Genomic DNA, 12861 nt, shown 5'->3' on the forward strand with positions numbered 1-12861 from the left:
TGAGCTCCCGGTAGTTGGAGGATTGGGAGCTGACGTAAGGACTCCAGACCCCTTGAAATGGGAAGTTTGCCACCATTGCACCCCATCCTCGCAGGCTGGCATCCGTGGTCAGTGTAACCAGGGGGGCCTGCGTCCAGGCAACCCCCACCTGTAGGTTGGTGGGATGCAGCCACCAGAGAAGGGATGAGGAGACGGGCCCCGAGAGGCGAAACCGTCTGTTTAGGGATGACGGGAGTCTGTCCCAATGTGTCAGTATATGATCCTGGAGACACCGAGAATGGGCCTGAGCCCACCTGACTGAGGGAATGCAGGACGTCATGGAACCCAGAGCTGACATAGCCGCTCGAAGCGTCGGGCGAGCCTGCCTGCGAAGCTTTGATATTTTTGCTAACAGAGCTACCTTGTGGCCCTCCGGGAGAAAGGATGCCTGTCTGTCGGAGTCCAGCAGCACTCCGAGAAACTGCCGAGTGGAGGAGGGGTTTAACTGTGATTTTTTGAGATTGGGAATCCATCCCAAGGACCGAAGAATTCCCAAAGACTTTTCCACATGGCTCCGGAGGGTTGGAGCAGATGGAGCCATGAGAAGAAAGTCATCCAAATATGGAACCAGACAGATACCCTGCAATCTTATGAAGGCGACCACCTCTGCCATGATCTTCGAAAAGATCCTTGGAGCCGAGGAGATCCCGAAGGGAAGTACATTGAATTGGAAATGAAGCACTTCCTCCCCGTGTAGCACCGCAAACCTGAGGTATTGCCTGTGACCCGGATGGACGGGCACATGGAAGTAGGCGTCTTTCAGATCTATAGAGGCCATCTGGTGGTGTAGACCTATCAGGGGAATAGCTGATTTTACTGACTCCATCTTGAACCACCGGTACCTGACCTGACGGTTTAGACGTTTTAAATTGATTATTATTCGGACGTCGCCAGACGGCTTCTTGACAAGGAAGAGGCGGGAGTAGTGTCCCACCCCTTCTTCCTGACTCGGGACTGGGGAAACGACCCCCGAGTGCATTAGCTCTATAATCTTTGCGTACAACAGAGCCTGTGAAACCTGCGACGCCAGAGCAGTGACTCGGAGACCCGGACGAGGAAGGGAGAGGAATTCTATGAGGAGACCTTCCGAGACGATCTTCAGAACCCATTGGCAAGTGGTTATGGACCGCCACTGGGGAAGAAACGCCGAGAGTCGACCCCCCACCCGGGCCGAGTCACTGTTTCTCCTGCTGAGGACGTAGTTGATGGGGAGGGATGAGGATGTTTCTCCCTCTACCCTTAGGATAGCTCCACCTGCCTGCCTTCCCTTTCCCTCTGGGCTGGGAGGCCTGAGGCATCGAGGGACGAAAGGACCGCTTCCTGGTGGGTCTAGGATCAGGCAAGGCCTTACGATCGGTCGCCTTGTCCAGAATATCATCCAGGGCAGGCCCAAACACCAAATCCCCTTTAAACGGAAGGGAGCAAAGCCTCATTTTGGAGGTGGAATCTCCACTCCAGGCCTTAAGCCAGAGGGCACGTCTGGCAGAGTTAGAAAGAACCGAGGTCCTGACCGCCAGGCGGACAGATTCCACCGATGTATCTGCCAAAAAACTGGTAGCCTTCCTAAGCAAGGGAAGGGATTCCAGTAATTCCTCCCTAGGGGTCCCTTGGGAAATATGAGCCTCCAACTGGTCTAACCACCTAATTAGGGACCTGGATACACAAGTGGAGGCAATGTTAGCCTGAATAGAAGAAGACGATGCCTCCCAGGATCGCTTCATCAGGCCTTCTACCTTCCTATCCATCTGATCCTTCAGTTGGGAAGTATCTTCAAAAGGGAAGAGCCGTTTCTTTAGCTACCCTAGCCACCTGTACGTCTACTTTTGGGACCTCCCAATGTAATCCAGAAGGTTCTAGAGGAAACCGGCGTCTAGGGTCACTCCGTACCCTCCTCTCAGGAAATTCCCATTCCTGAGAGACAATATCCAGAATATTGGCATGAACTGGAAATCCTAACTGTTTGACTGATTTCAGGCCAGCAAACATTTCATCCTGGATTGAGGGAAGAGACTGCACTTCCTCTAACCCCATAGTGCTCCGAACTGCCCCAATAAGATCCCCCAAATCTTCTGAGGGAAACAGAAAGGACTGGTCAGACGCCCGAGAGGGAAATCCTTCATCAGGACCCTCAGAGGTGGAATCAGCGTCCTCCTGATCAGACGGGGTCGACTGGAGTCTCCTCTTCTTTGGAGAAGAGGGTCCAGGAGCAGGCCCAGGAGCAGGCCCAGGAGCAGGGCCAGGAGCAGGGCCAGGAGCAGGGCCAGGAGCAGGGAGGGAGGCCAGTGAGGCCCTAATCTCCTGTTTCATCATGGACCGCAACTCGTCTATCAGTGACGGTTGTTCGGCCCTAATAATCTGGTCCGTACATTGTTGGCAAAGCTTTTTGTCCCATACTGCAGGGAGCTTCTTTATACAGACAGGACATTTTTTAATTTTTTCAAATCTGTCAGGTCTATCCGGCTTATCGGACTTGTCAGCCTTCTCTGACTTCTCAGGCTTCTCTGACTTTTCATTTCTGTCAGTTTTCTTAGTGGCCTTGTCCTCCTAGAAAACACAGACCAGAGAGCCATAAATCGTCTGACTGAGACCTATGTCCGAGGGACCATCCCCCTCCATACTTACAGTAGCAGGGGGCACACTGGGTTCTGCAGATGCAGCGGAAGACATGACAGGGAGCACGGTTGCTTACCATGATCTGACGTCTTCACGGCAGCCCTTATGCAAAAGGGCCTGCCCCTCCAGTGACGGCTAACGTTCCCCTCCTCCCGCATCCGGTCCTGGACAGGCCGTGTCAGCGTCGGCGTGTCCTCCACGCTGCCTCCGCAAACCGGAAGCGCTCAACCGGAAGTCCGCAAGACCGGAAGTCCCGCCCCCGGGAGCACTTCCGGATCGCTCTGGCAGCGTGCATGCAGGAAGCGGCCGACGGCTCAGGGAGGACGCCGGCCGGGGAGCTCAACAGCCTGCATCACCCCTAAGGAGGCTCCGGAAGGCTGGAGCAGCGGTCCCCCACAGCGTGAGGGAACAGCAAGGGAAGAGCGGTGAAGGCCCGACCGATGCTGTCCGGCTTAAGGTAACAGGGGAAAGAAAAAGGAAAAATATTATACTGTAGTTCGCCGGCCACCACAGCATAGGAGAAAAATAAAAAACCTCTCCATGCCCCATGGGGACAGGAAAGACACTGGCTGTGGGAGGTGGGAGGGTCCTTTTAAACCTCTTGAACTTCCTGTCCCAATTAGGGCGTGGAGAGACAACCTCCTATGCTGTCGTGGAAGGGACTAGAGAAAAACGCTGTCTGCGGACAGCACTTCTGAAAACCCATAGACATTGCTGGGGAAGCAATGTCACTGCGTTTTCAGCACAAAAATGTGGTAAAAAACGCCGCTAAAAACGCAGCAAAAACGCCTAGTGCGCACAATGGCATAGACTTTACTCGGGAAGCAAAGTCATGCAGTTTTCTGAGTAAAAACGCACCAGAAAAACGCGCAAAAACGCCACGAAAAACGCACTGTGTGAACTTACCCTTAGTTGGTGACATGCAGCATCGCAGGTGACAGAGCAGAGCAAGTTGGTGACATGCTCTGCTCTGACACAGTGTGCTGCATGTCACTGTATCCACTCTGGGACTTGTTGTGCAGGTGACCGGATGATACATGTCACTAACTGTCTCCACTGTGGTACTTGTTCTGCAGGTGAGAGTGTATACAGTTGGTACTATACAGCAGAAATCACAGAGTGGATACAGTTAGTGACATGTAGCATCCGGTCACCTGCACAACAAGTCCCAGAATGGAGACAGTGACATGCAGCACACTATGTGTCAGAGCAGAGCATGTCACTGTCTCCACTGTGGGACTTGTTGTGCAGGTGACAGAGTGGAGCAGATTGGTCCCATGCAGCGTCCGGTCACCTGTGCTGCTGGTGGGAGTATATGATCACACTGCCGACACCGCCCGCTCTCCTGACAGCGGAGCACAGCGGGCGGGTAGTGTGATCACATACTTGCGTGATAGGGGGGATTTCAGTGGAGGAAACCCCCCCCTGTACTCCACACTGGAGCCCATACCTCCCACAGCTGAATGCTGGTAAGCGCGCGCTCTGCCTTCACCGCTCCACACACTGGCGTCCTCCGGATCCTCCCCTCGATGCTGGGCTGTGACGTGCGGTAGTCACCGCCCACAGCCCAGTCAATCAGTGTGAGTGGCGCCGGCATCCTCTGACGTACCCGTCCAGTTTGAGAGCCCGGAAATGCCGGGACGTCACAGGATGCTGGCGGCCACAGCTCCAGGGGGTCATGTGACCGGCACTGAGCGTGCAGGATAGCGCTGCTCAGTGCCAGAAATGGAAATAGAGGCTATTGAACAAGATGCATACAATGGTAAGTGAGAATCATTGGGGGAAAAAAAAAAAAATGGGTGAACCACCCCTTTAACCCATTCCCGACATAGCCATTTTCAGTTTTCGGCTTTTGTTTTTTCCTCCCCTTTTCCCAGGAGCCACAACTTACTGCATATGGCCATATGAGGGATTGTTTCTCTGCGGTATGAACCGCAGATACTGGAAAACGGGAAGAAAAGTCAAACTACATTGAACCTATACACTATATTTTTTTTTTTACAGCGATACTTGTGTTGTACAAAATCCATGATTATCAAGACCAGTACGATTACGCAAAACCAATCTTTTTTATTCCTCGAGCGCTCGTGTTGTCTTTTTCCGAGATCCGTAAGTTTTAATTTTCCTATATGAGGGCTTGTTTTTTTTTTTTTTGCATAGAGACCTGACATTTTTATTAATACCATTTTGGTGGTCTTGCAAGGATCCAAGAAATAACAAAATAAAATAAATTCTGGCAATTTTTTTTTGGCTTCAAAGCAATTTCCAATCTGGATTATTAAAGGGAACCTGTCAGCAGTTTTTTGGCGTATAAGCTGCGGCCACCACCACCGAGCCCTTATATACAGCATTCTAACATGTTGTATATAAGAGCCCAGGCCGCTGTGTAGAACATAAAAACACTTTATAATACTCACTAAACCGGTCGCTGCGGTGGATGTGGCTCAGATGGGCGTCTTCGTCCTCCGGTGCCGGCGCCGCCTCTTTCGGCCATTTTTTATGCCACCTCTGTCGTCCTCCTGAAGCCGCGGTGCTTGACGCGTCAGACGTCATACACACTCTCCGATCACACGCAGGCGCACTACAATACTTTGATCTGCCCTGCTCAGGACCTGAATGCCGGCGAGTGTGTATGACGTCGAACACATCATGCACCGAGGCTTCAGCAGGACAACAGAGGCGAAAACAAAGATGGCCGAAAAAGGCGGCGCCGGCACCGGAGGACGAAGACGCCCATATGAGCCACATCCACTGCAGCATGACCGTTTGGTGATTATTATAAAGTGCTTTTTATGTTGTACGCAGCAGCCTGGGCTCTTATAGACAGCATGTTAGAATGCTGTATATAAGAGCCCGGTGGTGGTGGCCGCAGCTTATAGGCCGAAAAACCGGTGACCGGTTCCCTTTAATTTTATATAAAAAAAAAAGTGCATTTTTTTAAAATGTTTAATTTATTTGAATTTTTATTTCTTCTATATTTTTAGAAAACCCAATGGCACCCTGCAATCATATTGTGGGGAAGCCAATAAGCGAGGGAACCAGTGTGCCCCAAGTTTGTGCATTAAATGTAACTGCAAGAAATTGTCAGCTACAATTAAAGTGAATCTGCCACCAGGTTTTTGCTTCCCCCATCTCAGAGCAGCATAATATAGAGACAGAGTTCCTGATTCCAGTGATGTGTCACTTACTGAGCTGTTTGCTGTCATTTTGATAAACTCAATGTTTTCTCTATTGCAGATCTAGCAGTTACACAGAGAATATTACTCATGAATATGCTGGACTACCTAAGTAGTCCTGTAATGATAATCTACTGCTGATTAAACAGTGATTTTATAAAAAACTACACTGAGCAGCCCAGTAAGTGAAACACCGCTGGAATCTGGATCTCTGCACCTACATTATGCTGTTCTCAGATTAGGTGGCAAAAACCTGGTGACAAATTCCCTTTAAGGAGGTTGACAGTCCCGGGTGGAGGTCACTGCCACCGGCTGATGCTAGAGGCAGGTGCCTGTTGAATATCACAGCCAGTATCTGTCAGCAATGATGGAAGCTGAGCTACAGAGCCTGCATTAATGAAGACATACGTAGTAGTACGTCATATATCGGCAAAGGTTTAAAGATGACAAACGGTTTACCTGATCTGTTGGAATCTTTGTCTCCATCGATATGGCTTCCCGTAACCGCACCACATTTCCAGACAGGGGGATGGCGACACCGATGCGCATGCAGTGCGAGCACTTCCCTTGATAAACCACAGTTACATAGAGAGGCCTAGGAACAAGCAGAAGTAGAGGGGATAAAAAGAGTTTTTAAACAAAGTCAAAATATACTAACACATAATGGACAAACAATACTGACACAATGGCATCTTGCAGTTCTATACTTTTCCAGGAGGAGTAACAGAGGAACCAAACAATGCAAAGAAAAGGTGTGAACATTTACGAACAGAGAATCTGCACAGTTTAATACTCAGAGAACACTGGGGGGGTGGGGGGGTGGGGGGGAGTGGGGCAACCGGTCCACAAAAGAATTAGATAAGTACTGTATATGTGTGTGCGGTGTATGTGTATTATATTCCAATAGTTAAATGGAGCAGTCAGGTCTCCACGAGCCTCCAGAACCAGAACACACTGTAGTTCTTTCTGCAGTCCAGTGATAACCTTTTTATACATTTGCCAAAAACACTTTTATCTTGCTGATCACTAGGACTAGTCTTGCCCCAGTAGCTGACGCCCCCGGGTGTGACTGACGTCCTTCCCTGCTGCCACTGCATATCTCACATGTACACTACGTCTTCTCGGAGCATGCACAGTACACTCAGCTTCATTAGTGCAGACACGGAGGCCATAGTGATGCTCAAGAAGGAAAGCTCGGAAAGGCAAGGGATGTTGTACACAGGAGCGAGATCTGTAGCAGTGCTTGAATGACTTGAGCAGTAGGGAAAGCCGTCAATCACATCTAGGGGAGGAGGGAGTCGGATTAGAGTTATTAAATGCTCTTTCCCAAAATCAAAATGTGGTTTATAATAATGCACACATGGTTTATATTGGCATAACTGTACTATTTTTATTATCAATATGCACATATCATTCCGCAATGGATGTCCCTCCAAGCTCCATTTTCTGTTGGGCGCTGAGAGGAATAATATACAGCAGGATGGTGCTCTGCATACAGGGGGCTGAAAAGAGTGATACACTGCAGTAACGGGTTATATGTAGGGAAGCTGAGAGGAGTGATATACAACATGATGGGACTTTAAATAGAGGGGCTAAGAAAAGTGATATACTGCAGTATGGGGTTATATATAGAAGAGCTGAGAGGAGTGATATACAACATGATGGGACTTTATATAGAGGGGCTAAGAAGAGTGATATACTGCAGTAAGGGGTTATATATAGAAGAGCTGAGAGGAGTGATATACAACATGATGGGACTTTATATAGAGGGGCTAAGCAGAGTGATATACTGCTGTATGGGGTTATATATAGAAGAGCTGAGAGGAGTGATATACAACATGATGGGACTTTATATAGAGGGGCTAAGAAGAGTGATATACTGCTGTATGGGGTTATATATAGAAGAGCTAAGAGGAGCGATATACAACATGATGGGACTTTATATAGAGGGGCTAAGAAGAGTGATATACTGCAGTATGGGGTTATATATAGAAGAGCTGAGAGGAGTGATATACAACATGATGGGACTTTATATAGAGGGGCTAAGAAGAGTGATATACTGCAGTATGGGGTTATATGTAGCGGAGCTGAGAGGAGTGATATACAACATGATGGAATTTTATATAGAAGGGCTAAGAAGAGTGATATACTGTAGTATGAGCTTATACATAGAAGACCTGAAAAAGGTGATATACAACTTGATGGGGCTGCAATTAGAGGGGCTAAGAAGAGCGATATCCTGCAGTATTATAGGGCTTGTCCACTACTTGGACAATCCCTTCTTATTCCCCAAGAAACTAAAAAAGGTGCTGCTGCCACTCACTTCCTCTTGATTACTTAAGTGTCTGAAGGTGGGGACAGAGACGCCACCTTAAGTCATGGTGGGACTTTTCAGGAGCACACAGGAGAGATAAAGAGGAATCTAAAGCACTGAGGAGAAGGTAAAGCTGCTGAGAAATGTGGGTTAAGCAAATAAGAATAGGACCATCAATTCTTCTATGTAAAGATGTATGCACAGAGTGGCAGAAAAAGCAAAAAAGTACAGGAAAGAACCTTGTGGGGCTTAGTATATTAACAATAACTCCGCATTTAATTTTTTTTTAAAAATAATGCAATTATGGGAATAACCCTTTAAGACCAATTAGTGTAGAGGAAGCTATGGTTGACTGAACTGGTCTTAGGTCATTTGCATGTAGTGACTTTATCAAATAAAAGTGGTTTTTGGAAGAAGAATGTAAAGATTGTACTGAAATAATAAAGACATTAACAAGATACATGCCCACTACTTTGATATTGATGGCCTATCCTTAGAATAGGTCATCAATGCCTGATCAGCTGGGGTCCTACAACCCGCAGCCCCCCGATCAGCTGTTCTCGGTCCCAGCGGCACGAATTGCTCAGTTCCGGCATTGCTCCGTCTTCGGATAGCGGCCGGATACTACATATCCACCTCCCACTCTAATCAATAGGAGGCGGATGTGCTGTATCCGTCCTTGGCCGCTATCAGAAGACGGAGCAGCTCTGGAACGGAGCATTTCCAGGTGCCATTGCTGGGACTGAGAACAGCTGATCAGCGAGGGTGTGGGGTGTCGGACCCCGGCCAATCAGGCATTGATTACCTATCCTAGGGATAGACCATCAATGTCAAAGTAGTGGACAACCCCTTTAAGATGGTGGCTTTGGATGAAATACAGCAGGATGGTGCTCTGTATACAGGGGGCTGAAAGGAGTGAAACTGCAGTATGGGGTTATACATAGAGGAGTGATATACAACATGATGGGGATTCAAATAGGAGACTGAGAGGAATGATATACAGCAGGATGGTGCTCTGTATACAGGGGGCTGAAAAGATACACTGTAGTATAAGGTTATATATAGAGAGAGGGGAGTGGTGACCTGACAGGTTCTCTTTAAATAGCAGAGAGGCAAACAGAAGTCTATATACAGTGATACATATAACCATTGGAGGTATGCCACGTGCCAAACTATATCACGTGGGTGAAAGACACTACTGAAAGGAATTTCTCTTAATTGAGTATGGCACTTAACACACACAATGTTATGCATCTGCATGGTACATCATACAGTTGAATATGCCGGCAAAATCGGATAACCACAATAAAGACCCTTAATGTCAAGTCGGGCAAATGGGGAATAGCTCTGCACCTAGTGACGTAATGCCAGCACCCGGCCATACATTATATGCTTATTCTTACCGTGTATGAGGCAAGGGGATGGGTAGAGAGATGCAGAGGAAAGGGTCAAAAGTGTTACTCTGTTTCTGACAGTGGGGGCACGTCAAGGAGGACCTACAAGGAAAGAGTTAACAGTGAAAGCAACAGACGGTGCATTATAGGAAGAGCCTGCATTATCATACAGTACACACAGAGAGGTTATAACATTGAGGTTATCAAGAAACACTTGTTATAGAGAGGAAAGGAGAGACTCTGCGCTGTACAATACCTATACTGCGCCTGGAAGAGCTCCTGGACAAAGGTGCCGCTGGTTGGGAAAGGTGGCCCCTCTCCGGTGAGGTCTTCTTCCAACGGGGGCTGCAAAATTAAATGCATTTAAGTCAGAAGCTCCGGCATGTAAATCTGCAATCTGTGCAGGACAGGCTGCCCATTGGGTGAATGATCGATTCTGGTGCTCTCAGACCCTGTGAAGCTACAAGTGCAGATAGGCCGACCCCCGAAAGAAAAAAAGATCAACTGTAACCATTCTAGAGGGGTGTCCTCCAATCTCTAAAATGGTAGAATGCCAAGGCACTCTGGAGCTGTGTGTAAGGAAACTATATGGCCTGTATGACAGCTGTGTCTAAAGAGACTATATGGCCTGTATAACAGTTGTGTGTGTGTAAGGAGACTATATGGCCTGTATGGCAGCTGTGTGTAAGGAGATTACAGTGCCTACAAGTAGTATTCAACCCCCTGCAGATTTAGCAGGTTTGATAAGATGCAAATAAGTTAGAGCCTGCAAACTTCAAACAAGAGCAGGATTTATTAACAGATGCATAAATCTTACAAACCAACAAGTTATGTTGCTCAGTTAAATTTTAATAAATTTTCAACATAAAAGTGTGGGTCAATTATTATTCAACCCCTAGGTTTAATATTTTGTGGAATAACCCTAGTTTGCAATTACAGCTAATAATCGACTTTTATAAGACCTGATCAGGCCGGCACAGGTCTCTGGAGTTATCTTGGCCCACTCCTCCATGCAGATCTTCTCCAAGTTATCTAGGTTCTTTGGGTGTCTCATGTGGACTTTAATCTTGAGCTCCTTCCACAAGTTTTCAATTGGGTTAAGGTCAGGAGACTGACTAGGCCACTGCAACACCTTGATTTTTTTCCCTCTTGAACCAGGCCTTGGTTTTCTTGGCTGTGTGCTTTGGGTCGTTGTCTTGTTGGAAGATGAAATGACGACCCATCTTAAGATCCTTGATGGAGGAGCGGAGGTTCTTGGCCAAAATCTCCAGGTAGGCCGTGCTATCCATCTTCCCATGGATGCGGACCAGATGGCCAGGCCCCTTGGCTGAGAAACAGCCCCACAGCATGATGCTGCCACCACCATGCTTGACTGTAGGGATGGTATTCTTGGGGTCGTATGCAGTGCCATCCAGTCTCCAAACGTCACGTGTGTGGTTGGCACCAAAGATCTCGATCTTGGTCTCATCAGACCAGAGAACCTTGAACCAGTCTGTCTCAGAGTCCTCCAAGTGATCATGAGCAAACTGTAGACGAGCCTCGACATGACGCTTTGAAAGTAAAGGTACCTTACGGGCTCGTCTGGAACGGAGACCATTGCGGTGGAGTACGTTACTTATGGTATTGACTGAAACCAATGTCCCCACTGCCATGAGATCTTCCTGGAGCTCCTTCCTTGTTGTCCTTGGGTTAGCCTTGACTCTTCGGACAAGCCTGGCCTCGGCACGGGAGGAAACTTTCAAAGGCTGTCCAGGACGTGGAAGGCTAACAGTAGTTCCATAAGCCTTCCACTTCCGGATGATGCTCCCAACAGTGGAGACAGGTAGGCCCAACTCCTTGGAAAGGGTTTTGTACCCCTTGCCAGCCTTGTGACCCTCCACGATCTTGTCTCTGATGGCCTTGGAATGCTCCTTTGTCTTTCTCATGTTGACCATGTATGAGTGCTGTTCACAAGTTTGGGGAGGGTCTTAATTAGTCATAAAAGGCTGGAAAAAGAGATAATTAATCCAAACATGTGAAGCTCATTGTTCTTTGTGCCTGAAATACTTCTTAATACTTTAGGGGAACCAAACAGAATTCTGCTGGTTTGAGGGGTTGAATAATAAATGACCCTCTGAATAAACTTTTCACAATTTAAAAAAAAAAAAAAAGAAATAACATTCTTTTTTGCTGCAGTGCATTTCACACTTCCAGGCTGATCTACAGTCCAAATGTCACAATGCCAAGTTAATTCAGAATGTGTAAACCTGCTAAATCTGCAGGGGGTTGAATACTACTTGTAGGCACTGTATATGGCCTGTATGACAGCTGTGTGTGTAAGGCCACTATATGGCCTGTATGACAGTTGTGTATGTAAGGAGACTATATGGCCTGTATGGCAGCTGTGTGTAAGGAGATTATATGGCCTGTATGACAGCTGTGTGTGTAAGGAGACTATATGGCCTGTATGACAGCTGTGTGTGTAAGGAGACTATATGGCCTGTATGACAGCTGTGTGTGTAAGGCCACTATATGGCCTGTATAACAGTTGTGTATGTAAGGAGATTATATGGCTTGTATGACAGTTGTGTGTGTAAGGAGACTATATGGCCTGTATGACAGTTCTGTATGTAAGGAGATTATATGGCCTGTATGACAGCTGTGTGTGTAAGGAGACTATATGTATATGGCCTGTATGACAGCTGTGTGTGTAAGGAGACTATATGGCCTGTATGACAGTTGTGTGTGTGTAAGGAGACTATATGGCCTGTATGACAGTTGTGTGTGTAAGGAGACTATATGGCATGTATGAAAGCAGTTTCTATGGCACTACTTGTAAAAATCTAATTCTGATGGAACACAAAGAATAAATGGCAGCAGAACTGATACAGGTTGTGTCATCCTCCTACAGATGTGCCTGAGAAGAGAATATATCTCACCAGGTGGAGACCTAGTGTTGAGCCTTCTACTGACTTGGCCAATTCCCCATTGTTCTGTGTCCCCCAATATTATTATTGAGAAAAGTGCTTGATATTTGCAAAATCTTGTACAAATGTGATGGGCCATTACACATCTCCTGTGACTCTAGACCCATGAAGTTGGATAACTCACTATTTCAATATCAGAGTAGACATTTTCGTGATGGTTCCAAATGACCGACACATGTTACACATCTGTTAAAGATGGCTATTACGCACCCGAGGCTTGTGCTTGACGAGGATATTCAGGTCTTCGTGTACCCGATCCAGAAGCCACAGCAAAAACTCCTGGGCATCATGCTGGGAGGTGCCCCGATACTGAAGGGCGTTCCTGGATACCACTGTCTGAGGGCAACAAAAAAAAAGAA

The 12861-nt window shown here is 47.4% G+C and overlaps 1 protein-coding gene across 1 annotated transcript in view; it reads right to left on the minus strand.

Annotated features, from left to right (window-relative positions):
* Nucleotides 1–12861, minus strand: part of USP31 (ubiquitin specific peptidase 31) — a 155362-nt gene that overhangs the window by 125436 nt on the left and 17065 nt on the right. Inside the window, exons 2-5 of the mRNA XM_075318123.1 lie at nt 12713–12838; nt 9793–9881; nt 9546–9638; nt 6288–6423 (exon numbers count right to left, since the gene is read on the minus strand). Coding sequence (XP_075174238.1) covers nt 6288–6423; nt 9546–9638; nt 9793–9881; nt 12713–12838 — 444 coding nt within the window. The remainder of the gene's footprint in view (nt 1–6287; nt 6424–9545; nt 9639–9792; nt 9882–12712; nt 12839–12861) is intronic.

Source organism: Anomaloglossus baeobatrachus, chromosome 7 (genome assembly GCF_048569485.1).
Source record: "Anomaloglossus baeobatrachus isolate aAnoBae1 chromosome 7, aAnoBae1.hap1, whole genome shotgun sequence".
NCBI classification, from domain to species: domain Eukaryota; kingdom Metazoa; phylum Chordata; class Amphibia; order Anura; family Aromobatidae; genus Anomaloglossus; species Anomaloglossus baeobatrachus.